Source organism: Nilaparvata lugens, chromosome 14 (genome assembly GCF_014356525.2).
Source record: "Nilaparvata lugens isolate BPH chromosome 14, ASM1435652v1, whole genome shotgun sequence".
NCBI lineage: Eukaryota > Metazoa > Arthropoda > Insecta > Hemiptera > Delphacidae > Nilaparvata > Nilaparvata lugens.
In genome coordinates this window covers 7,122,315-7,149,545 of record NC_052517.1, presented here as the reverse complement: position 1 = coordinate 7,149,545, position 27,231 = coordinate 7,122,315, and the positions used below count along the sequence as shown (strand labels likewise).

At 32.2% G+C, this 27,231-nt stretch overlaps 1 protein-coding gene across 2 annotated transcripts; it reads right to left on the bottom strand.

Moving 5' to 3' along the window:
• Nucleotides 1-5,936: 5,936 nt before the first annotated feature.
• LOC120348916 (putative polypeptide N-acetylgalactosaminyltransferase 9) lies at nucleotides 5,937-27,231 on the bottom strand (the record flags this gene model as incomplete). 2 transcript variants are annotated; one of them, XM_039440663.1, is given in 8 exon segments in its annotated part: nucleotides 5,937-6,328; nucleotides 7,899-8,027; nucleotides 14,247-14,357; nucleotides 16,721-16,849; nucleotides 18,067-18,184; nucleotides 21,129-21,379; nucleotides 24,701-24,849; nucleotides 27,167-27,231. In XM_039440663.1, coding segments are annotated over 8 exon segments (1,093 nt in total), but the record flags the coding sequence as incomplete, so codon positions are not given.

Genomic DNA, 27,231 nt, shown 5'->3' with positions numbered 1-27,231 from the left:
CGTTTCAATTGTATCTGAAGCCTGATAATTGGGAATTTATCTGCATTGATGGGGCGAAGCTCCTGAAATTTTTACAGATATGGGACTTGTGGAAGTTGATAGAGCTTATCGATGACCATTTTAGGTATGAATTTGATCAAAATCGTTGGAGCCGTTTCCGAGAAAATCACGAAAAACCCTGTTTTTGACAACATTTTCGCCATTTTAGCCGCCATCTTGAATTGCATTTGATCGAAATGGTTCGTGTCGGATCCTTATAGTGAAAGGACCTCAAGTTCCAAATTTCAAGTCATTCTGTTAATTGGGAGATGAGATATCGTTGGACTCAGGGGACCTTGAAACGTATAGAAATTTAGAAATTGGGTAGCTTAATTTTTTCGGAAAGCAATACTTTCCTTACCCATGGTAATAGGGCAAAGAAAGTAAAAATGTTTAATTTTAATATTATTTCTAATCATTTTTCAATTTCAATAATATCCTCTCCCTCTATAATGAGCCCTTTTCATCTCTACACACTGTTACTGAACATGTAATTGAGGAGGAACAATTGGTTAAAAATGCATGAAACTGATTTTTGCCAATCCCGGGATTGATATTGGATAATCCCGAAATACCGGGATTGAAAATCAGCCCCGGGATTGACATCCCTATCTATATAATATAATAAAGAAAGAACTGGCTTATACACGTACGAGAAAGGAAAATTATGTTTGACGCATCATCACGTCTCAACTACTGGACTGTTTAACTTGAAATTCCGCATATAGATTCTTAATTAACCGAGGATGGTTATAGGCCTATTTCCAAGTCTTCAAGGTTCCATTGCTTCAAGTTTTCAATAAGACCCTTGCGGAGCACGGGTTACCAGCTAGTACAAAATAAATCAACAAATTTTAAAATGAACAAGATGAATAATCAACTTTTATTACCAATTTTGCACAGAACATCCTTGGCTTTTTACACTGATAAAGTTTACCAACATCCAATATCTATACATAGTTATAAGGCACAAATTGTATATATTATATTGAAATTAACAATATTACAATATTTTTTGTCAGCTTATCATGTTAACTGGATAACTGCAATTCTGGCCAATGAGTACCATTAGATCTTATGGGAGTTTTTACACATTAGTGAACTGACAATGTATGAATACTTACATAAGAAACAATGGTATTCTTTTGCCCTCCTTTGACATTTGGGTGAAATTGGATGATATTGAGTTATTTAGCCAACACTAGGCTGACAAAATTTTAGAACATTTATGTCAGGAAATGTTGGTTAATTAAAAACTGTAGAATAGCCTAGAAGTGAAAAAAATGAATTGAAGTTTATCATAAAGAATCATTAAGATGGAATGAAACAAGAAAAATAATTAAATTGTTTGAGGAAATTTTCTGAAACTTACTGTATTATGGAAGTAAATATCAATATTAAATAAAAAGACTGAGAAATTGTTAAAAACCACAGATTTATTGATAATGTAGTTAGAAAGACAATAGTTTTCGGACAATGGTGTAACAACAGAAACCGGTCTTTCTAACTATCAATAAATCTGTGGTTTTTGACAATTTCTTAGGGCAGGTTTCCGAGCTCGGGATTTAGCTAAGTCCTAGACTTTAAACAGCTGGAGTCAGAAAATTGGCTTTCCAAAACGGGGCGTAGTCCCAGTCATTGTCATAGTCACGTTTGAATTAAATTTCGAAAAACTAGAAAATTGAACGCAAAATAAAATAGAAAGGAAATAGTGTAAAGTTTCAGCTATTTTGAATTATTTGAGAATGTCTAATTTCGTCAAGGAAAAACGTTTCCAATTATAGAAATGAGAAAATAAAAACTACGACTACTGTTATAAAAGCTGTAACTACGCCTCGTTTTGGAAAGCCAATTTTCTGACTCCAGCTGTTTAAAGTCTAGGACTTAGCTAAATCCCGAGCTCGGAAACCGGCCTTTAGTCTTTTTATTTAATATGAATAATTACCACAATATCAACTTCTCAACTACACAAAAAGTAAATATTAATAGAGTAATAGAGAGTATATCAATGGTTTCAAATTATATTTTGTAGAAAAATGGATAAATTCATTATGAAAAAATATATGAGAACAAATAAAGCCAATTATTGGAAGAGAAACAATTGGTTCAACCCAAAACTGAACCTCTCTCAAACTAAAATAAAATTTACTTATTGGAAAAAAAAATTAAATAGAGTTTCTAAATTAATCAAGGAGAGTGAAGGATAAAACAAAGGATAAAAGGATCAAACAATGCAAAAGAAAACACTAAAAACGAATAGAATAATTGTAATAAAAATATAATTAACGACAAAAATCATAAAATTGTCATTATAGTCTTCTTACAATATATAGTACAATAAAAATTCTTCATATGCCTTAACATGCTAGAAAAGTTTGAAATAAATTTGACAAAGATTAGCTAACTATAACATACTTATATACAAGTTGTTCGTATATTCGCCCTTTCTATTATATTAATATTTATATAATACTATTAATAATTATCATACATGAAGCTAAAATTATTACATAAATTACCTTAATTCAGTTAATATATATAACAAGTGTGTCAATTAATTTTAATAGTAGTTTTATTCTATAAATGGGAATGTCTTTTGTTCATGTTTTTACAGTATACATTAAAAAAGTTACTTAAGTAGATACAAAATGGGGATTCTAGGACATAATTGACCTTACTAACCTTACCTTGATATTTGAGGGACTTCTTGAAGATCAATGATTCCATTTTATCTAGTAGATGTAAAGTAAGGACTCTGGGACATACTTGACTTTAATTCACCTTTTTTGGACTTTTTTGAATTCAAGGTCGAGAACCAATAATCCCCATAGTTTATCAACAAACTAGTATTAGAATTGTCAATTACATATCTAGATTTATAATAAAGTATTTTTTACAGTTGGAACATTGTTATGTACAATTCAACATTATCAATTAAAAACTTTAACCAATACTGATTATGTACACTTGACAATATAAAACAGTAATTTACATTGATATTCAATGTTTATTAATGAAATACTTTTACATAAAAATTATTATCATAATTGATAACAAATTTAACCATTGAAAAATTGAACAATTATTGCTATCTAATATAATTACCTGTAATTTGTTGGATGTTTAGAAAATTCAATATAACTTATAATCTAAATTTGGTGGTCTTTTTTTTGTTCACGATATGCCCAATCTATAAAATTCTCTAACAAGTAAATTAATAAATTAAATAAAAAAATAGAGCACAATTATTTAGTGATATGTCAATAATTACAATGATAAGATTTTTGTTCCATTTGATTATGCATATTGAATTAATTTAATTTGATGTAGATGATACCCACATGAGCTCTAGGCGTGTGCATGAAATGATTGGAAAGATTCTTCTTCTTCTTCTTCCTCTACTTCCACTTCTTCTCCCTCTTCTTCTTCTTCTTCTTCCTATTCTTCTTCTCCATTTTCTTCTTTTGAAAGTTATAAATTTTCTTTTCAACTGAAAATTATATTGAGAGTTCTACTTGAAAGAGTTATCTAAACTGATTTATTGTAAATTTCAAGTATTATTGCTAAATTGAATAAGAATTCAATAAAATAAGAAATAAGAATAACACTTATTACTTAAAGAATTATTTCATTTCATAGATCACCAACTCACTTCTCTCAACATATAATAAACATTTATTTTAAAACATGTTCAACAATTTACACAAATTTTCTCAATACTTATGTCCAACCACACAGTGAACCTCATTAATTAAAATTTATGAACAATTATTCGAAATTTATCTATGCACTTTTAGCAATCTATTATACAGTTCATAATAACAATAAATTAATACATTTTCAATCATTGTTTATTCAACAAATTTTCATATAAAAATGTATTCTAGAAATTTGTCAATTTTATTAGGACTCTGCCAAAGTGGGATGACAACAATAAAGTGATCACCAACAAACTGGAAAAAAGTTTACCACAAACAGACTTCATCAAAGTGGGACAATGACAAAGTGGGACAAATTGGTTCTGAAACACCTTTACCAACCGTCAGAAAACTTTGATAGTCTATTTATATAACATTCAATCCAAATTTAATAACCTCATTGATTAGTATCAATAATTATCATTTGAATTTCTCTCTAATTTCACCTGTTTTTCAATTTGATCAGCCATTCATTGCACTTCACCATAGCACCTATAATTTTAATAAAAACTACTTTATATGTCTTTGTTCTTCCATACTATCCTAAATATTTCACATTAATTAATTTCTGTCATGAATAATTTATTTTCTGTCATAGATCATTTCATTGGTTCATTGCTCAGACATGCATTATTTTATTTCTCTAATTGAGAGATTTCGACATTATAGTCCAACATAACCTTGGTCCCAGCTGCCTAGAAACCGTTGTTAGGTCATGACAGAGGCCCTGAAATTGATCAGGTGTGACCTGAAAACTCTGACATCCCAGACCAGAGCCAGCCAGGTTACTCAAAATTATACCTCAAATCTATTATCTATCATTTATCTATCTATTTGTCTATTTCCCCAAAATTTAAGTGTCAATCTTAAGTAACAGTTAGCCAGTAACGGTGACAAGACAAGAGTACCAGTAACAGTTACTCATTAGCAGTAGCAGTTACTCATTAGCAGTAGCAGGTAGTTGACAATATTCCTTTATCTATGTCTATTTCCTCCAAATTTCATTGTCAATCTTAAGTAACAGTTAGCCAGTAACGGTGACAAGACAAGATTACACCAATAACAGTTACTCATTAGCAGTTACTTGATAACAGTTGCCAACATCTGCTATTCAGCGATTTTATTATTTTGTTAATTACATTATCTATCTTTTTTCCAAAACAAAATCATTTACACCTCAAAAACATCTGTTCAGTAGCAGTTAGTTGGTAACAGTTACTAATAGATGTTATCAGGTTGCCAACTTGTTATCATTACAATATTTCTGTTCAAACATTAGTGAAATAAATTATTGTATCTCAATAGTTCTATTTTTCACAATGTATCAACAGTTGACCTGTACCAGTTATGATAGAGCACATCAGTAACTTACACAATTAGTTATCCATCAGCTATTATTTATAATACTGTATCTACTAACTGGTATTTTGTGATTATATAATTCTCCATCTTGGTTTCATCAAAGGATTTTTGCTCTTACATCTGATAATCACTTTGCAGTTAGCTAGTATCAGTTCTTGGAAGTATTGGTGCTACTTTTAAATAATGAGGTAACAGTTACCAGTTATAGAATTGTCAACTACTCAGTTCAAATAACTGGAAAAACATTATGATAAACAATGCAGTAACACTGATACAGTAGCAGTTACTAGTACCAGTTATCAATAATTGTAGCCCCTTATTCGAAATTTTTTATATATTTTCCTCCCAATGTAGTAACAGATTTTTACTGTGACAGTTTCTATTGACAAAGTAACAGGTTCATGGTGACAGTTACTATCAACAACAATTGGAAATTTTTTCTTCACAGTCATGCAGTAGGACAGTAGCAGTTACAAGGTAACAGTTACTAGAACCAGTTATCAATATTGTGACCGCTGCTTTGAAAATCTGTAGATATATTTTTCTCACAATGTAGTAACAGTTTCACTTGACAGTCTCTATTGACAATGTAACTTGTTGACGGTGACTTTCTATCAACAACAGTAACAGTTTCATGGTAACGGTTACTATCAACACCTGTAAAAGTTGATTAATTGTCCAAGTTTACCTCACATATAGACAAAAGTAGCAGTTTCACGGTAACTGTTACTATCAACACCTGTAACCGTTATCAATTGTCCAAGTGTACCTCACATATCAACAAAAGTAACAGTTTCACGGTAACGGTTACTAACAGTTGATCAATTATTGTCCCAGTTTACCTCAACAGTAACAGTTTCACGGTAACGGTTATTATCAACACATGTAACAGTTAATCAATTGTTCCAGTTTAAAAAGTTGGGAAATTTTTCAACGCATGCAGTAGGACAGTAGCAGTAAGCCAGTAACAGTTATTCAGTAGCAGTAGGTCAGTAACAGTTACACAGTAACGGTTACCGATCACTGTTATTAATAAATCACAGTTATTTATGAGTTAACCATTGGCTTGTTCTGCCCCTTTCACAGCACTATAGTTTTGCAGCGTCGTAATTTTCGAATTTCCACTGTTGCTTCGGTGAACTACTGTTGCATTCTTCCATGAGCAGCTTTTGTTTGTCTTCGGAAATTGCCAGACATTTTTTACTGCTGCCGTGCTGGATGAGTTTTGTCTGAAAAACATGAAAGAAGATCACTTTTTGTGTAGTTGAGAAGTTGATATTGTGGTAATTATTCATATTGAATGAAAAAGACTAAGAAATTTGTCAATTTCTTGGTCTTTTTCATTCAATATGAAAGAAGATGATGATACATCAGTTCTAATAGTAAAATAAAAAAATGATGAGAAGTAGGAAAATAGAGAAGGAAGAAGAAGGGGAAGAGAGAAGGAGAAAAAGGAGAAGAATAAGTAAGAAGAGGAGGAGTACGAGAAGGAGGAGGAGGAGCAGTTGGTGGTGGAGCAGGAGGAGGAGGATTGTGAAGAGAGTGAGAGGAAGAAAGAGCAGGAACAGAGGGTGAAGAGGAGGAGAAGGAGGAGGAGGAGGAGGAGGTTGAAGTAGAATGACAAAGAGGAGAGGAAGAAGAAAGAGTAGAATAGTTGAGATGTCACGTCTTGGAGAAGAAGAAGAAGAAGAAAAAGAAGAGAGAAGAAGAAGAAGAAGAAGAGAAGAAGAAGAAGAAGAAGAAGAAGAAGAAGAAGAAGAAGAAGAAGAAGAAGAAGAAGAAGAAGAAGAAGAAGAAGAACAACAACAACAACAACAAGAAGAAGGAGAACAAGAAGTATAAATTTGGATCATAAACGACCTATACCATGGGATATCTTCTTATCCTATCTTTTCTCTATGGTATCACTACTATAAATGATACAGTATCAACACAAAATGATACAGTACAGTATCATCTGAACTTGATACACAACACCATAATTTGATACACAGCTTCCAAACTTTGAATGAATTCTACAAACCATGGGATATATATTATTAAGCTATCTTTTCTCTATGGTATCACAAAGAATGATACAGTATCACACAAAATGATACAGTATCACCACAACATGATACAGTATCATCCCAACTTGATACACAACACCATAATTTTATACAATTCTTCCAAACTCTGAATGAATTCTACAAACCATGGGATATATATTATTAAGCTATCTTTTCTCTATGGTATCACAATAAATGATACAGTATCACCACAAATGATACAGTATCATCTCAACTTGATACACAACACCATAATTTGATACAAAGCTTCCAAACTGTGAATGAAGTCTAGAAACCATTGCATATCTTCTTATGCTATCTTTTCAGTATAATATTACTCAAAAACAGTTTTTTTTCATTGTTTTTCTAAAAGCCATTCTTTTCAATAAATTGTTCAAGCAATTGAGAAATCTATAACTGTTTTTCATTTAGATGAAAGGAAAAAAAAATATTGATATTTTTCCTTTCAGATATTGATGATTTATTATTTATTTATTTATATTTTTTACAGAGAAACACTGATTGGGAGAGAAAAACTAAGGATACACCTTGTACTATTTCTTTCCCAAATTTAGATAACACTTTCAAAGTCCAAAATAGGGTTATGATTTCATTTTACTAAAATTTAGTCCATTTTCATTCAAAAACAACGAAAACTAAGATTTTAAATTTTGAAATTATGTTTCTAATTTCCTTCTAGATGATATTCAAAATAATAAAGAGTGTGTTTCAAATTATGTTCTCTACTCACATCAGGTCTGTACTGCCAAAATTGGTTACCCTTGGACCCATGACAGGGATAGAGTATCACATCTTGTCCAGCATAGTCCAGACAAGCCTCATCCCTCCGGATTTCTCCAGTTCTACTCAGCATCCAGTACTGGAAAAACAAAATAAAACGGGATTAGCTATGAAATAAACCAACAAATGCAATAAAATATAATGAGAATATATATTAAGTTCTTAACTTATGCTAGTTGAGCCACGAATTGATAAAAAGCTTGATGTTTTGCTTTCTCTATTTACTAATTTGATTGACATTTGTGTTTTATTACAGAAATATTATTTTCAATGTCAAATTGTATTTAGAGGACAATTCATATAATTGTAATGTATTTTATGGCAAATAAATTGATTTTGATTTTTTTTTTATTTTGATAAAAAAGAAAATGTGCAAATGGCTCTTGACTTCCAGAATTTTAATAATATATACAGAGTGTCCCCGAATTAAAGTGCCAAACTTCGGGAATAGATTCTATGGGTCAAACCAAAGATAAAATGTGAAATAATTTTTTCCCTGAAAATGCTTCGGTTACAAGATATTCGCCATTTTGTATTTTTTACAAAATAATTTTCATCTTCAAAGCTCTTCAACCGATCGCTATATAAAAATCTGTAGGTATTTTCAAATAGGAGAGATGAACTGTAGAAAAAATATTAAACTCTGTCCAATTCAAAAATTCGAAATGGCGGCAATTTTAAACTTTCAACCCAAAATTGCGTGAGAACGGTGATAAATAGAGAAATTTACCAAGAACAAATGTTTTTCAGAAATTTTATTTACAATCAGTCAACATGAAAAAAATGAGGATGGGACAAAGCATAACAGAGATACAATGTAATGTGTGTTACGAGGCAGCAAAATGCATATGCACTCATAGGCCAATACAAAAAAAAATAACTTCTTTGTTAAGAGTCAGTAACTTGTTTGGCCTATTTAGCCGGGAGACATGCTGTGTCCGGCCTGCAAAAATTGAGCTTTAAATTGAGAGTTCAAAATCCACTCATAATGTAATGCACAATAACACTTTCATTGATTTTAAGGTTGGAATACATTTGTGATCTAGCCTTTTCAATTTTTTCATGGAAAATTCACTTCCAAAAAAACCTTTTTGTTTTCAAACCCTTAGAACTATTTGATAAACACATATAAAACATAAAATTTGTTCTAAAAATGAGATAAATATAAAATTTTGTTATTAAACTTTATAATTTGTAATATAAATTCATAATTCATTCATTGATTTAGGATTCAAGATATATCAATTAACCTTACAGTTGTGTTGTTAGTGATGTTGTGGTACTTTTCCATAATGAAAACACAAATTTGAAATTGTCAACCACTTTTTATTATTATAAATTATTATAATATATACAGAACCATGTTTCGTGGCTTTACCAACCATATATTCAGCTGTTTGTTTACAACTACAACTAGTAGTTGTAGCTGGTAAAGATGTGGCTGGTAAAGCCACGAAACATGGTTCTGTAAATATTATAATAATAAAAAGTGGTTGACAATTTAAAATTTGTGTTTTCATATATCAATTAAAAACATCCATTTAATCATAGAAAATAACTACTTAGTACCCTTAAAATATTAATTTCAGACTAGCAGGTAACCAGTGCTTCGCAAGGGTCTAATTGAAAACTTGACAAACTGAAAACTTGACCTACTGAGATCTTGAAGAATTTTAAATAGGCCTATAACCATACTCGGTGAATTGAGAATCTATATGCAAAATTTCAAGTTAATCAGTTGAGTAGTTGAGAGGAGATGATGCGTCAAAATTTCATATCCCTTATGTGTATAAGCCAATTCTTTCCTTTATTAGGCTATAGATTATGTACAGTTGAAGTGTATAATTATTTGTAATAAATATTTCAAAGGCACTAATTTTTTCTATAATTAATTTTTTCTCCTTAATACTTAATCATCCATTATTCAAGTATTTAGTTTCCGAAATTGTCAAAAAACCACAGATTTATTGATACTTAGAAAGTCCGGGTTTGGTTATTACACCATTGTCAATCTCTGATAAAACTCACCTACTGTTGAGTTTATCAGAGATGGACAATGGTGTAATAACCGAAACCGGTCTTTCTAAGTATCAATAAATCTGTGGTTTTTTGACAATTTCTTAGTCTTTTTCATTTAATATGAATAATTACCACAATATCAACTTCTCAACTACATAAAAAGTATTTAGATTCCAATTAAACATTGAATCTACTGTCAACTGAATAAATACAAAATATCTCAATTTCTTTAAAAATTCAAGACTTTAGATTAATTAATAAGGTGCGTACAGATATACGCGCCGCGAACATGAGCAATTCACTTTTAATCAGCTTATTATATCTGTATTTTTACAGAAACGGTAAGATACAGACATAAAAAGCTTGGAATCAGCTGATTAAAAGTGAATTACTCATGTTCGCGGCGCGTAAATCTGTACGCACCTATAGGTACAACTCTGTAATTTTATATGACTTGATAATTCTTTGATTTCCATGCAATAATTATGAAAAATAATGTACTCTGTGAATATTCTGTTCATGCAAATATTCTTATTTCATAAGAATTAATCATAAATATGCTGTTTAAGAATTAAATCTAGAGACAAACAAGAGATTTGTGAGGGAGGTTATAATATGACAAACATAAAAAACATGCAGAAATAAGTGGAAGAGGATAAGATATTCAAGGAGGAGAATGAAAGACATAATGAAAAATAAAAGTAGAATGACAAACAGAGTGATAGAATAATAAGTGATGATGCTACACCCATTTTTTCCTTGCTAAAAAACGTCTTTTTTACTCATGTATTCTAGATTTTTTACTTATGTATGAGGTTATGTATACTAGCATTAATTGAGTTATTTGTATAGTTGCAAAAAACATCTTCAGCAAATTTAGGCTCAACTCACACTTACGCGAATCAGGTCGAGAAGAGACTCAACTCTAGTCAAGAGCATGTATTTTCAAATGGTGACGTCGCGGAGACTAGAATCGACTCTAGTTGAGAGCATGTGTTTTCAAATGACTGGAATCAACTGGTCTGAGTGTCACCATTTGGGAACACATGCTCTCCACTAGAGTCGAGTCAGGTCTACTCGACCTGAGTCGTGTAAGTGTCAGTTGAACCATAAGATGCGTACAGAAAGCTTGGCATCAGCTGAATAAAAGTGAATTGCTCATGTTCGCGGCACGTATATCTGTACGCACCTTTAGAGTGATTGGAGGATTTGTCAAATCATCCTTAATTCTCAATTTAGCAAGTAGTGATATGGCAAACTATGATGTTATACAGTGGTAATACAAATTCGAGGTTATGTCTCATACATTTTGAGATACGCTTCAAATTGTTGAGGATTTTTGACAAGGTTAACTTCAAAAACGACTGTAGGTTAGTTGCAAACATGTTCATAGCATTTAGAAGACTGGAGATCACACCATTCCCTTAGCTGTTATATGGCAAAATTTTAGGTTATGCTGCACATCATATTTTGAGGTTATGTTTCACACATTCCAAGGTTACATTTCAATATTCTTGAGGTTACATTTTTTAGGTTCATATGAGTTAGTCAAAAAGTTATGAACAAACATTCTTCACACATTAAGAGCAAATTGAAGATCGCACCACTACCTTTGCAGTGTTATATGTTGCAAACTTTGAGGTTATGCAGCAAACCTTTGAAGTTATGTTTCGCACATTTCAAGGTTATATTTCAATCTTCTTGAAGTTTATATGAGTTAGTCAACTAATTACAAACATTCTCCAAACGTTAGGAGTAAATTGAAGATCACACCATTCCCTTTGCAGATATATTGTGGCAAACTTTGAGGTTATGCAGAAAACTTTTGAGGTTATGTTTCACACATTTCAAGGTTATATTTCAATCTTCTTGAAGTTTATATGAGTTAGTCAACTAATTACAAACATTCTCCAAACATTAAGAGTACATAAATTGAAGATTACACCTCTCCCTATGCAGTTATATTGTGGCAAACTTTGAGGTTATGCAGCAAACCTTTGAAGTTATGTTTTGCACATTTCAAGGTTATATTTCAATCTTCTTGAAGTTTATATGAGTTAGTCAACTAGTTACAAACATAATCTTCACATTCAGAGAAGATTGAAGAGCACACCATTCCCTTTGTGTCAAACTTTGATGTTATGCGGCAAACTTTTGAGGTTACGTTTCACACATTTTGAGGTTATGTTTACCTGGTTACCACCCTGACTATGACACGGCCACAGACCGACCGCTTTATGCAAATCTTCAGGTTTACAAGCCGAGTCGACACACATGTTTGTGGCCTTGTTAGAGATCTGTTTTTGGCGCCCGAAAAACATGTTTTTCACATCAGAAAATTGCGGGAATTTTGATGACACGTCCAGGGTTCAGAGCAGATGATGAAATGGAAAGAAGACAGAACAAAGTTGGAAATTAATAATGAAAAGCAAATAAATTATGAAAATGATGAGATGATTGAGTTTTTGAGGATGGAATTGGGGTTTGAGTGAATGATACAGGATGTTTTTATAACTGAAGTTGTGCATGTCAGAGAATTTACAGTTAATATGTTTGAGGTCATATCATGATTTTGTGAATCATATTACTGTCAATCAGGGTGATATTATTTATTTCTTCATTTTTGACAATGCCAATGACACTAATGTGATAACATTGGAAGATAAAATGATAAGGTAGTCCTTGTGCTATTTTCCTTGCAAATAATCAATTATTCAGATCAAAACTTGACATGTCACAGCCTTATTGCTCAACAAGCAAAAAATTCATCCTTCACATTTAGACAACTTTAGCAAGGTGATCAGCTGATAGTTGCAGTGATAGTAGTTTTAATTTTTCTGCTCAAAATTTTCAAGTTTATTTCAATATTATTGAAACTTTCGGATTGTTTAGTGTTATTTCCGGCTCTTATCAACCCTTCGAAATTCAAAATTCATCAGTCATATCTTGAATACGTATTCTCTGAGTGTTAATCTTTGGTGAAAACAGAAATTTTAAACTTAACCTCACTTTGGACTATTTTTGTGCCAAAATCAAGGAATTGAAGAAGTTTTGGGCAATTGCCTGTTTCTCTTTCCAAATATCGTGTTTGTGACTGTTCTAATAAATAAATAAATAAAGTTCCATAAGCAAGATGTGAAAAAAGGATATGGAGCAGAAAAATACATCCTTCGACATAGACAACTTCAGTTTCATAAGCAGTATATGATAAAAGGGATATAAAGCAGTGAGAATGATTACTAATGGGCAGATTGAGGAACAAAGGGTTGGTATACTAAAGATTGTTCAGTTACAAGGGAAAGCATGGTCACTATAAGGACTGAACCATATACAGTAAACTATGGTGGAGATGGATAGGACAAGGTACACTAGCAAACAATAAGGAGAACAAAGGAATACTAGGGTACAGGGTACTGCGGTACACTTTAGGTTACAATAGTGAGGTCCACGTTATAATGGCAGTGTTTGATTGGCAATGGTATTGCTATCCTTGTCTTTCATTCAACAAAGTGGATAGCGCTATCTCTTTCTCGCATCACTCTGTTGCCAGATCATCTTTTAACAATGTAGAATTATTAATTAATCAACAAAATACCGTATTTCATCTGAATAATGTAAATTCAATATGGAATTATTAACAAATATATTTTATTGCTTAATAAAATATAATTGATTATTTTAAACGAGAATGAACAGTTAATATTACATCAATAAACCTGTATCAGCTACCATCTATAGAAGGCATTGACAAGACAGAGGTTCAGCATCGTTTCTCTCCTATCTTTCTCCACTGCCATTATAATGTGGATCTCACTATAGTAAACAATAAGGAACACTAGGGTACCCTTTAAGGTAATATAGTGTGGTCCACATTATAATGGCAGTGGATAAAGATAGAAGAATAGCGATGCCAATTCTCTGCATTAATTAATTATATTTCTACACTGTCAAAAACATAATTGGCATCGTTGTGGACCTAGAAAAGGATAGTTTCACTGGCTATGTCAAATGATAGCCAAGGATAGCAAAACCAAAGTTGATCTAATACTGTCATTATAACGTGGACCTTACTATAGGGTACACTAGGGTACCCTGGGGTACTAACTAGGGTACAGTGGTTTGAAAATGATAAGGATAGGTTGGATAATTATACACAAGGGCACACTGAAATAAGTTTGGTAGGGATAGGGTACACTCTGGGACACATGGGCACAATGTGCTTCAAAAAAGTTACAAAATGGCACCCAAGGTGGGACATTCACAATTTTCTTGCACAAACCTGATTGCCACCCATTCTATGACATGGATAGAGTCCAACCGGTTTATGGAAATCTCCCTTACGTGCCGGTGAGTCAACACAAGTCTTGCCACCAATACCCATGTTGCGGATCTGTAAAACAGCTGACATTTTCAAGAATACAGCTAGCAAATAGGTGGGGTTTCTCCAGAAAAAATGTCCCACTTGTTGTTAGAGCTGAGGATAAGGATTTTTAAAACAGCTGACTGATGAGGATCTGTAGAACAGCTGACATTTTACAGTTGAGGATGAGGAATCTTAGGATAAGGATCTGTCAAACAGCTGACATTTTACAGCTGAGGATAAGGAATCTGAGGATAAGGATCTGTAGAACAACTGACATTTTACAGTTGAGGATGAGGAATCTTAGGATAAGGATCTGTCAAACAGCTGAGGATAAGGATCTATAAAACAGCTGAGGATAAGGAATCTGAGGATAAGGATCTGTAAAACAGCTGACATTTTCATGAAAACAGATAGCATAGAGGTGGGGTCTCTACAGAAAAAATGTTCCACTTCTTGTTAGAGCTGAGGATAAGAAATCTGGGATGGATATTGGCAAAATTTCTACAATAATTAAAATTTGTGAATCTGACATTTACAACATAGACATTTAGACATAGGTCAAAACATTGTCACAGCTAGAAAGTGAGTGTTTTCACTCCAAGAGTAAAACATTTGATCATTTAAGAATTGTGAACTTTTTCAAACTTTTCTCAACAAAGTTAAAAAAGTATTTGAAGCTTGAGTTTTCAAAAGCTAGCAATATGTGGTTGGAGGGCATAATCAAGATAAAATGTCCTATTCTTCCTTAGAGCTATGGAGAAGAGGTCGTCAATAAAACTTTGCTCAAATTCTATGATTTGTAAGGCCATACATTTGGGATTAACAGTTTGAATTCTCAAGAGAAGAGAAAGAAATAATTAATATTTTTCCCATCGAAAATTATCCAACTCATCAAATGGGTGTAAATACATTCTTAAGTAGGGAAGAAATATAATCTCATTATATTGTAAGAAAGATCATGCATTTAAAGTTGCATCCAGGGCCAGGAAGAAAAGTTATATCATGATAAATGTCCAAATTTTTTTACTACATGGAGAATGAGAGGAGATTCATACAAAAATAGAATATAATTTATCAACTACTCAGTTCAAAAACATCAGACAATATTACTCATCAGGAACACTTTCAAGAATATTGGTGAGACTCATTTAAAAAAATCAATAATTCCTCCAAAAATATTGAGCAAGATAAAATATGTGATCAGAGTTTGTGAAGTTTATATCATAGTCCGGGCGCAAATGTCATGAATATGGCACTCCGTGGTCAGTTTTGAGTAACAGCCGTGGAAGATGTCTCAATTTCTTCGTTAGGTCTAGCATAATAAGGATCGTGATGATGATAAGTCAAAATCACAGGCAAATACCTCGGAAACAAAATGGCCGCCAAATTTTTCAGAGTTTTGCTATATCGCTTGTATTTCAATAACCATTCAAGATATTCATCCATTTTTTAGACGAAAATATTTTTAAAATCTTCCTCTACAATTTTTGTTTCATAAATTTTCCTCTAAAACGCATATTGTTTCAGTTATAACCTTCAAAAGCCCAAAAAAACTTTTTTCTACATTTGTTCAAATTTCATTCCATTATAACTTTTTTGGGCAAGAGATACAGATAAATTTTAAATCTATGAAATTTAGAGCGTTTTTTCAACTTTGGAACGATATATCTTCATGAACTGTACGTCAAAAAATGAGTTCTCCAGCGCCCTACAAAGAAAACCCTGCATGATTTCTCATGCATTTTTCCAAATGCAAGAGGTAACAAGCTAGAACTTTAAAATCTATTTTTCAAGACTACTTTAAGATAGAAGAGACTTGCGAATATTTTCGTTATCTCCATCATCAATATTCTTATTCGTCTTGTTGTAACAAAGAGATTGAGACCATTGCAAGTCTCTATTTTAAAAAAGATAGGCTTTTGGCGGCCATCTTGTTTCCGAGGTGTTTGCCTGTGATTTCGACTTATCATCATCACGATCCTTATCATGCTAGACCTAACGAAGAAATTGAGACATCTTCCACGGCTGTTACTCAAAAATGACCTCGGAATGACATTTGCGTCCGGACTAATAAGTTGATGTCAAAAACATAGAATTTTCGACGACTTTATTTCTAAATCATTTACTTTTGTGAATGAATATAACTGTATTCAACTAGCTCACATTATCTAGAACAGCCTCACATAATTTAATGGATTTCAGTATCTGCATTAAATTGATTTAAAACAACAAATTTGACAATGTTTCAATTTATTTAGGATTGGTTTTTACTGTTGTTGTAGATTTGTTGCCTACTGAGATCGCACTCTCAATTTGAATGATAAATTCGGTAATTTCAATAAATTTGGTAATTTTTTAAACCTAATTAAGATAATAAACAATACTCTGACCTCTCCTGACGCGACAGCCTCTCCAGGTACAAATAATTCCGGATAAATGTTGTCCAAATACCATTTGAAAGATTTGCATCCCAATTTTCTTCTCAATTCTTTTCGGGATGACACATCCCCATATTCTCCCTAGAAAACATAAGACATTCGATGAGGTAAAAGACTGAAAAGAGAGTTTAGTAGGTTTCAGTAGCCCTAATAAAATACTTTTTTAAAAAATGCTGTAATAATAGTCTACTTAATAAATACTAAAAAAAACTTTATAAGAAAATATTACTATAATCATTCGAACACAATTTTGTCACAAAAGTTAGTTCTACAACAAATTTTCAAAAATTTGAGTAGAAAAATAACAGTTTTTACTTAACAGTTTTCTGTAAAGTGTACAGTTCTGTAAATTTAGTCACAAAAGTTAGTTCTACAACAAAATTTTGAATAGAAAAATTACAATTTTCTTTAAAGTGTGAAGTTTTTAGCTCAAGAATTTCTAGTTTCATTCAAAATTTATACTTTTTGAATAATTACCAAGTTACTGTTCTAGAATTTTTATTTTAGACTCTAATAGTACCTATTAGATTCAAAATTTACTCGTTTATTTATTTGTTGATATAATTACAAATTTATCTGAGTATTGAAGAGCGTAAATTGTATTTTGAAAAGTGAAAGTGACATAACCAACATTTTGATTTGGACAGTATACAGTAGTTGACCGAGCGAAGTGAGGTCTAAGATTCAAGTCGACGGTTTGGCATTTCTCTTAATGTTTATATGTTGCGCATTTACGGCGAAACGCGGTAATAGATTTTCATGAAATTTGACAGGTATGTTCCTTTTAAATTGCGCGTCGACGTATATACAAGGTTTTTGAAATTTTGCATTTCAAGGATAAATAAAATGAAAAAGGAGCCTCCTTCATACGCCAATATTAGAGTAAAAATCAGACTATAGAATTAGGTATTCATAATAAATCAGCTGTTAAGTGGACTATAATACTACCTGTTCAAAAACATAGAACATCTTGTTCACATTCCGGGACGACACGTCACGGTACGATAGGACAGAAAGCTCTATGTTTATTTAGGAATTTTTCTAGGGGTTTTAAATTGATAAATAATTATTTATTAATTTTTGAGAAAACATAACAACAGGTCAATGTAACTTACTGAGCGCAAGGTCTAGAGGTCTACTGTTCACAGAACTACTAGTATAAATTGGAAATGGAACAGTTTTGGGCATGAGCCTGTTGTGCCTTTCCTCATCTCAAGTATTTGTGAACAATATGATAAATAAATAGAAAAGTAGGCAAGTATTTTATTGAGCTATTTTTAAAATAAAATCCAACTTACCAAATCATTGCCGACTCTCTGGTAGTAATATTTCGCATACTCATCCATCCACACTTCTGCCAACCTAATAGAGTTCCTTTTCAGTACATTAACTCCTGACCTCCATTTGTATGGCGACCTTGAAAAATATGAATGAATTAATATGAATGTCTAGAGAAACATTTTATTGATTACTCATTATGCTTTATATTTAGTTATTTCCTTTACATTTATCTGTTGTTGTCACACATATTTATGTGAGTGTTTTTCTGTGAGTATTGGAAATGAATTTGATTTGAAAAAAAATTGTATAAAATTAGTAACTTATGTCAGTAGTTGTAATCATATACTGTTAAACGAGCAACTTCTGTTTATATGTTTGGATGTTTATATGTTTGTATGTTTGTATTTCACCGGATCTCGAAAACGATTCTCACGAAATTCAGAACATAGTAGGTTTATAATATAAAGATTCGATTGCACTACTAGGTCTCATCCCTGGGAAATTCGCTGAAGGACCTAATTATCATTCATCCTTGGAAAAACAGATGATAATAATTATTTCGCCGTCCGTTGGTGATGGAAGTGAGTGAGCGAGTTCATGTGTGTGGGACTGTGTCGAAATTATGACTCAGCTGTTGAACTTTTGTAATCATTCAATCAGGTACTTAGTGCCGGTTGCAAAAAAGCCGGGTTATTTTCAATCCTGATTAATTCCAGTAGATCCATCTTTTTGAAATGGTCTTTTCTAATTTGGTTTACGTGAAGTTAATCAGGATTAAAATTCAACCGGCTTTTGTGCAACTGGGCCTTTGTGAGGAAAATTTTTGCATTCCTTTGGAAATTAATCTCAATTTACTGTGATTAGATAGAACATTTCTGTATGAATGTTATTATAATTTCTTCTTCTGTAATAAATTTTTTATGCTTTTGTACTCCAGAGTGAAGCTCGGTCCCCGATATTAATCTACTTAACATGCGTTTAGTTTTATTATGTTATTGGGTAATTGTTTTATTACAGAGTCCTCGATATTTGTCAGTAACTTGTGAAAGTGATATAAATTTATTTTATCCAATTTTATTCAGACTCTGTTACAATAAATTCATCACTAAATCAACAAAATATATAATTTATTGGTGAATATAGTATATTTGAGAATGACTTGATCATTATTAACAAGTTATATCAAATCTGATATAATGGGATGACCTGAATCACAGCCATCTACTATAGAAGGTGGTGGAAAACGAAATCTGGCATCTATGTCGTCCTATTATTTCCACATGTTTCCATATTTTGACATGATAACGTGATTCTCATTATATACTGTTTCATTCTTCAAATTTCCTTCTGATATTCCATATTTTCCATTTCCATATTTTGACATGATAACGTGATTCTCATTATATACTGTTTCATTCTTCAAATTTTCTTCTGATATTTAGCTCTTTGGTCCATATTAAGGTCAATAGAAGTCATCAGTTCTATTCATATATAGTGAGGTCTTTGTTATAATGGCAGTGTTTGATTAGCAATGGTATTGCTATCCTTGTTTATCATTAAACAAAGCAGATAGCACTATCTCTTTCTCGCTTTGCTCTGTTGCTGGATCGTCTTTTAATAATGTAGAATCAATAATTAATTAATTAAAAAAAAATTGTGACTATAAAGAAATGTAGTTTCATTCTCAGTGGGGGGGAGGGGTTTAGTGTCACTATTATTGAAATGTCAACAAGCTTAACCGATCTATGCAAGTACTGCGAAATATATATTAACAAAAAATTTCATCTATCTACGAAAATGCATTGTAAAATATAATTTCTTGCTTGATAAAGCATAATTGATTATTTTGAGCGAGAATGAACAGTTAATATTACATCAATAAACCTGTATCAGCTACCGTCTATAGAAGGCATTGACAAGACAGAGGATCGGCAACGTTGTTCTGCTATCTTTCTTTACTGCCATTATAACGTGGACCTCACTATAGTCACAATTTTCCACTTGGGACAATTTACCATGTTCCCAAAACGTATACAATGTTTTTCTTTTTTGTGACTTACATCGACTTATCTTTCTTTCTTCATTATAACGTAGACCTCACTGTAGGTTTTATTCGATATTTGAAATAGTTATTATTACAGTAATTTAGACTTTTGTCATTTATTATAAAATTAGAGGAATTCCTTTTGCGGAATATATGTCCTACATGAGAGCAAGGGACTATCTTAAATGAGAATGAACCGTTAAGGTTGAAAATAAACTTTCTACTGGTGATATTTTTCAAAGTTTTTCGATTTTTATATTATCAAGCTATCAAAATTAAAAAGTTTTCTCAGGAAAACATTTTTTTTCCGATCATTACTTTTTGAGATATAAGCGCCTAAAGTTTAAATTTTTGGGACAGAACATTCCAAATTTGGTAAGAGATAAGAGGATGAATTATTCTTCATGGTAATTTTGATTAAATAGAACAAATATTTTCTGATAAAGTTATATCGATTTCTGAGAAAGTTATTCAATTTATTACAAATGACCAAAAATAACTTTTAGTTGAGTTATTTTTGGTCATTTTTGGGTAATTGAATAACTTTCTAAAAAAATGATATTTTCAAAAGATTTTTGTTCTATTCAGTCAACAATATCGTGAAGAATTTATCATCTGTATCTCATGGATTAAACTCTTACCGAATTTGAAATGTTCTGTCCCAAAAATTTAAACTTTAGGCGCTCATATCTCAAAAAGTAATGATCGGAAAAAAATGTTTTCCCGAGAAAACTTTTTCATTTTGATAGCTTGATGATATAGCCTACAAATCGAAGAACTTTGAAAAATATCACGAGTAGAAAGTTTATTTTTAGCCTTCGCTCAGCCTTAATATTACATCAATAAACCTGTATCAGCTACCATCTATAGAAAGCATTGACAAGACAGAGGTTCGGCAACGTTGTTCTGCTATCTTTCTCGACTGCCATTATAACGTGGACCTCACTGTAGGTTTCATTGGATATTCTAAATAATTACTATTACAGTAATTTAGACTTTTGTTCTTGAAAATTATTATAAAATTAGAGGAATTACCTTTTGCGGAATATATGTCCCACATGTGAGCAAGGGACTATCTCAAGGGTGCCTCCACACATCCACGTCTTGAAGGAAAGTTCCAAATTCTCACCACCCCAAATATCAAATCCGCTGTCGTAGGTTCCCAGTTTCTCAAAGAACTGCTTATCAATGCTAAACAGTCCCCCGGCCATTGTGGGGCTGAACACGGGTTCGGCCGAGTTCTGGTGACGTTTCTTCTCACGATCTGGGACTGCGTGCCAGTTGAACTGTAAACAAATTAAATTATTGAATTAATAAGATTACAAAAAGGAAATAATTCAGCATAAATCTGATGAAGATTGATCCAAGTTTACCCAGGAAACGTTATAAGTTATGGTGTTGGGCTTGAATGATCTAGGAAATAGTATCATAGAGAAACAATAGCATAAGTAGATATGCCATGGTATAGGGCGTTTATGTCGCAACTTTTACTGTTATCCCAAGCCAATAGTCCACGCAATTTTTTACCGTGAAGCTTTATGATGCTGGTAGTCTCTCATATTTGGTAGAGAGTTAGTGGGGAGGATATTTTTAATATTCTTTCCGAAGAATGGACATTAATATGTCCAAAGCTCCGCCAATTTATGTAGATGCATAACAATATAATATCTATAGTTATTATATTACAAATTACTTTTTCATATCATATACAGTTCAATAATTATTTTCTTAGTCTATATTATGTAAATTCATCTATAATTTTGCTGTATTGTAAGCTATTGTATATAAGTGTATAAGCCAGTATATATTGTAATCTACATAAATAAAGTACTCAATCAATCAATCAATCAATATTGTGCTGTTCATACACTCTTACCCGGTCATAACAGTAAAAATCAACAACAATCGACAGTAATCATCTTGAGATAACAGTAAAAGTTACGACATAAACGCCCTATACCATGGGATATCTACTTATGCTATTGTTTCTCTATGATAGTATCTTACGTCACAAGGACGGGAAGGGGCCTTTTGCAGGCGAGAATGATGTTTCTAGTCGAGGCGTTAGCCGAGACTAGAATTTCATCCGAGCACTGCAAAAGACATTCACGTCCAAGTAATGTACACTATTTTTTGTCATAATAATCAAGAAAAGAATAATTGAGAAATATAAAACATTACCTGCTTGTGCTGAGATTACTAAATGCATTCTATAAACATAAACTATAGTGAGGTCCATGTTATAATGTTTGTGTAGGAAGATAGGAGAGAAGAGTTGCCAGATCTCAGCCTTGCCACCCAAACAGCTGATACTGCTATATCTGATCAATTTAACTGTTCATTATTGTTGAAAATAGTTAATCATATTTTATTTTTCAAAAAAATATATTTTTTAAAGATGTAATAATAAATTTTCATGATTGAGATAAAATATTATGTCAATTAGTTGAATTTCTACATTGTTGATAAACGATGTGGCAACATCGCAATGCGTGAAAGAGATAATGCAATATGCTTTGTTGAACGATAGACAAGGATAGCAACACCATTGTAAATCACACACTGCCTTTATAACATGGACCTCACTATAGTTCACAAATTCCGAATCAGGAATTTTGCGGAAGTTGACAAAACTTCCACCTGGAGCACTTAAGGTGTTTTTTTTTGTAGCAGTTTTGCTGTTCCTATTTCGGAACTAGGAAACATACTCGGCTCTAAATGTGAATTTTTGTTTGTGCGTAAATCTCCGCAGTCGACGACGACAAGCATTGTTGACATTCATATTGTCCAAATTTCAAGTGTGCTAAAACAGCTGATCAAATAACTATTCATCGTTTGTGATTATTATTCAAGAATCAAACATTTATAATAACATCAACATATTGCCATTTGAAAGTATGAATTCAACCTCCCCCATTAAAACATAATTGAACATAATCTTTTAGGTTATTTAGACAAATTGAAATCTACCCAGTCTAAGATTCTCACCATGTCGTGGTCGACGATGGCATTTTCGCACTAACGGAAACTCAGCTTAAAGTCAGTTACACACATCGATTTTTGTTTGTACAATATTTTGCCGTCCTTACGAATTCTATCAGATTAATTGGACCTCGACAAACATAATCTATTTGATCTAATGGAATTGATTGACCGAGCGAAGTGAGGTCTAAGATTCAAGTCGACGGTTTGGCATTTCTCTTAATGTTTAAATGCTTAAATGTTTATATGTTGCGCATTTACGGCGAAACGCGGTAATAGATTTCCATGAAATTTGACAGGTATGTTCCTTTTTAAATTGCGCGTCGACCTATATACAAGGTTTTTGGAAATTTTTCATTTCAAGGATAATATAAAAGGAAAAAGGAGCCTCCTTCATACGCCAATATTACCGTAAAAATCTGACTATAGAATTATTCATTATAAATCACCTGTCTAGTGGACTATAATACTACCCATTCAAAAACATCGAACATCTTGAAAATGTATCTTTCCATCAACGTTAGTTGTAGACAGTTGACTATAATACTACCTGTTCAAAAACATCAAACATCTTGAAAATGTATCTTTCCATCATCGTTGTAGACAGTTGCAGCCAGACCTGATAACAGCGCTCACACTCACATTCCGGGACGACACGTCATGGTACGATAGGACAGAAAGCTCTATATTTATTTAGGATTTTTCCTAGACATTTTAAATTGACAAATTATTTATAAATTTTTGAGAAAACATAACAACAGGTCAATGTAACTTACTGAGCGCGAGGTCTACTGTTCACAGAACTACTAGTAGAATATTGTACGAAAAAAATCGATGTGTCTGTCACTGACTTTAGAGAAAACTATACAGTTCTATTGATTCACATAATTATAATTACAAGTTGCAGATTTCAAAATCAGTAAAAATGTTCACCTTAAAGTATGTCCTCCATCTAAGGCTGTGAAAACTGCAAAGGCTAAAAATAAACTTTCTACTCGTGATATTTTTCAAAGATTTCGATTCGTATATCATCAAGCTATCAAAATGAAAAAGTTTTCTCAGGAAAACATTTTTTTTCCGATCATTACTTTTCGAGATATGAGCGACTGAAGTTTCAATTTTTGGGACAGAACATTTCAAATTCGGTAAGAGATAAATCCATGAGATTTAGAGGATGGATTCTCCATGGTATTGTTGATCTAGTAAAACAAAAAAATTCTGAAAATATCAATTTTTGTAAAAGTTAACCAATTTACCAAAAATTACTGAATTAAAAGTTATTTTTGGTTATTTTTAGTAAATTGAATAACTATCTTAAAAATTAATATTTTAAAAAAAAATTTGGTTTTACTAGATCAACAACCATGAAGAATATATCCTCTAAATCTCATGGATTTATATCGTACCGAATTTGAAATGTTCTGTCCCAAAAATTCAAACATCAGTCGCTCATATCTCAAAAATTAATGATCAGAAAAAAAAATGTTTTTCTAAGAAAACTTTTTAATTTTGATAGCTTGATGATATACAAATCAAAAAACTTTGAAAAATATCTCGAGTAGAAAGTTTATTTTTAGCCTTTGCACAGCCTTAATAAATTTCAGTCAATTTTGTGCCAAACTGACCTGAAGATTCCAGTCGAAACCGCCGACGTTAACACCGCCGGAATCTCTCCAGTGATACTCAAGCGTGTTGTCGTCTATGACGTCAATAACCGGACAGACCACAGTGGTCGGATCTCGAGCTATTCGGTCCAGAAGCGGCTCCAGCCAACCTGCAAACATTTGCAACGTCAGCTAATTGAAAATCAATTGAGAAAGACAAATATAAAACTTGGCAAATAAGAAATAAATTGGAAAAAGAACAATTAAAATTGGAAATTCTCTCAATTGGAAGAAGAGAAATTATCGAGAAAAGAGAAGAATGAAAATTGAAAATAAATTATGAAGTGGAATTATTGGAAGAATAACTGACTTTGATGTGCAAAAAAGTTTCATTTTTGAGTATTTTATTGACCTCAAAAAAGCTTTTGATAACACTCGTTTCATTAATCTAAAATTAGCTTTCAATAATTATAATAATTTTTATTTCGATTAATATACAAATAAGCAATATAATCAATAGAATGTACACAATATTCAAAAATACAATATATGGCATTTACTACAAATATAAATAGATTGCATTTTTTCGGGAATTAATCTACTCAACTATGAGGAACCCATGTTCTAGAGCAGGTGTAGCCTAATACAGCATTTTGACAACATTCATTTTCATTGACCTTGTAAAGGCTTTTGAGAACACTTTGATCTTACATAAGCTTTTGACAAAATTCTTCAATCTAAGAAGAGTTTCAGACGATACTCCGTCAATTGATCAGTTCATGGACCTCGGGAAAGCTTTTGACAATACACACCTATTGAAACAACTGTCGAAATGATCTTTAATAGTAATGAGATGATCAACAACTTTGGTAAAATACTTTTTTGAGATAAATTGAGAGAATTGAGAAAATTGTCTATAAAATGCTATATTGATCAATGTGTGTGCATGAAAAAAACCTTCTATGAAATTCTCAACAATTACTATCAAAATCACGTTTAAGATCAGTTAGATGAGTGTTGTCAATAGCATATAAGCTAATTTTGAGAAGAATTATTTATTTATTTCATGTTAATGTTTAAATTAGGTTTTTAATGGTGTTTTTGTTTTGAAAAATTGTATTGTATTATGGCAAATGAAGAATTTGAATTTGAATAGTATCTTACGTAACAAGGACGGGAAGGGACCTTTTGCAGGCGAGAATAATGTTCCTAGTCGAGGCGTCAGCCGAGACTAGAATTTAATTCGAGCACTGCAAAAGACATTCACGTCCAAGTAACGTACACTATTTTTTGTCATAATAATCTAAAAATGAATAATTGAGAAATAGAAACATCACCTGCTTGTGCTGAAGTTACTACATGCATTCTATAAACATAACCTAGTTTACAAGTTTCGAATCAGGAATTTTGAGGAAGTTGACAAAACTTCCACCTGGAGCACTGAAGGTGGTTTTTTGTAGCAGTTTTGGTGTTCCTATTTCGGAACTAGGGAACATACTCGACTGTAAAGAAAACATATTATGGTTTCATTACAGTAGAGTATGCTGTAATGAGAATCTTATTAGAGAATGAGAATGTTTATTTGCTCTGCAAACAGCTGTTTACCGGATTGATTTCATGCATGGAAAACAGCTGAAATTGAATGAATATGACAAAGAAGATTTTCCAAGATCCAAAATCTAATAGATTCTCTTGATGAGGACATCTTTCCGAAGACCTTCAGTCCCAGACCTGGTTGATGGCTTTGAAACAGATGTATCTACTATTTTAGGTGAGTTCCGAACCACTCTCCTTTGGCACATTCACAATTATTAGTTTCTCAAGATCAGTATAGTTGTCAAAAGCTTTTCTGAGATCCAAAAACGAATAGATTCTCTTGCTGAGGACATCTTTTCCAATACCTTCAGCCCCAGACCTGGTTGATGGCTTTGAAACAGATGTATCTACTATTTTAGGTGAGTTCCGAACCACTCACCTTTGGCACATTCACAATTAGTTTCTTAAGATCAGTATAGTTGTCAAAAGCTTTTCTGAGATCCAAAAACAAATAGATTCTCTTGCTGAGGACATCTTTCCAAAGACCTTCAGTCCCAGATGACTAGAAAACAGATGAATCTACTATTTTAGGTGAGTTCCGAACCACTCACCTTCGGCAAATTTGCAATTAGTTTCTCAAGATCAGTATAGTTGTCAAAAGCTTTTCTGAGATCCAAAAATAAATAGATTCTCTTTCCAAAGACCTTCAGTCCCAGATTGCTAGAAAACAGAAGAATCTACAATTTTAGGTGAGTTCCGAACTACTCACCTTTGGTACATTCGCAATTAGTTTCTCAAGATCAGTATAGTTGTCAAAAGCTTTTCTAAGATCCAAAAAACAGATAGATCCTCTTGTTAAGGACATCTTTTCCAATACCTTCAGTCCCGGACCTGGTTGATGGCTAGAAAATAGATGAATCTAAAATTTTAGGTGACTTCCGAACCACTCACCTTCGGCACACTCGCAGTGAGAGTCCAGATAAGTGAGGACGGGAGCAGTGGCATATCTCGCTCCC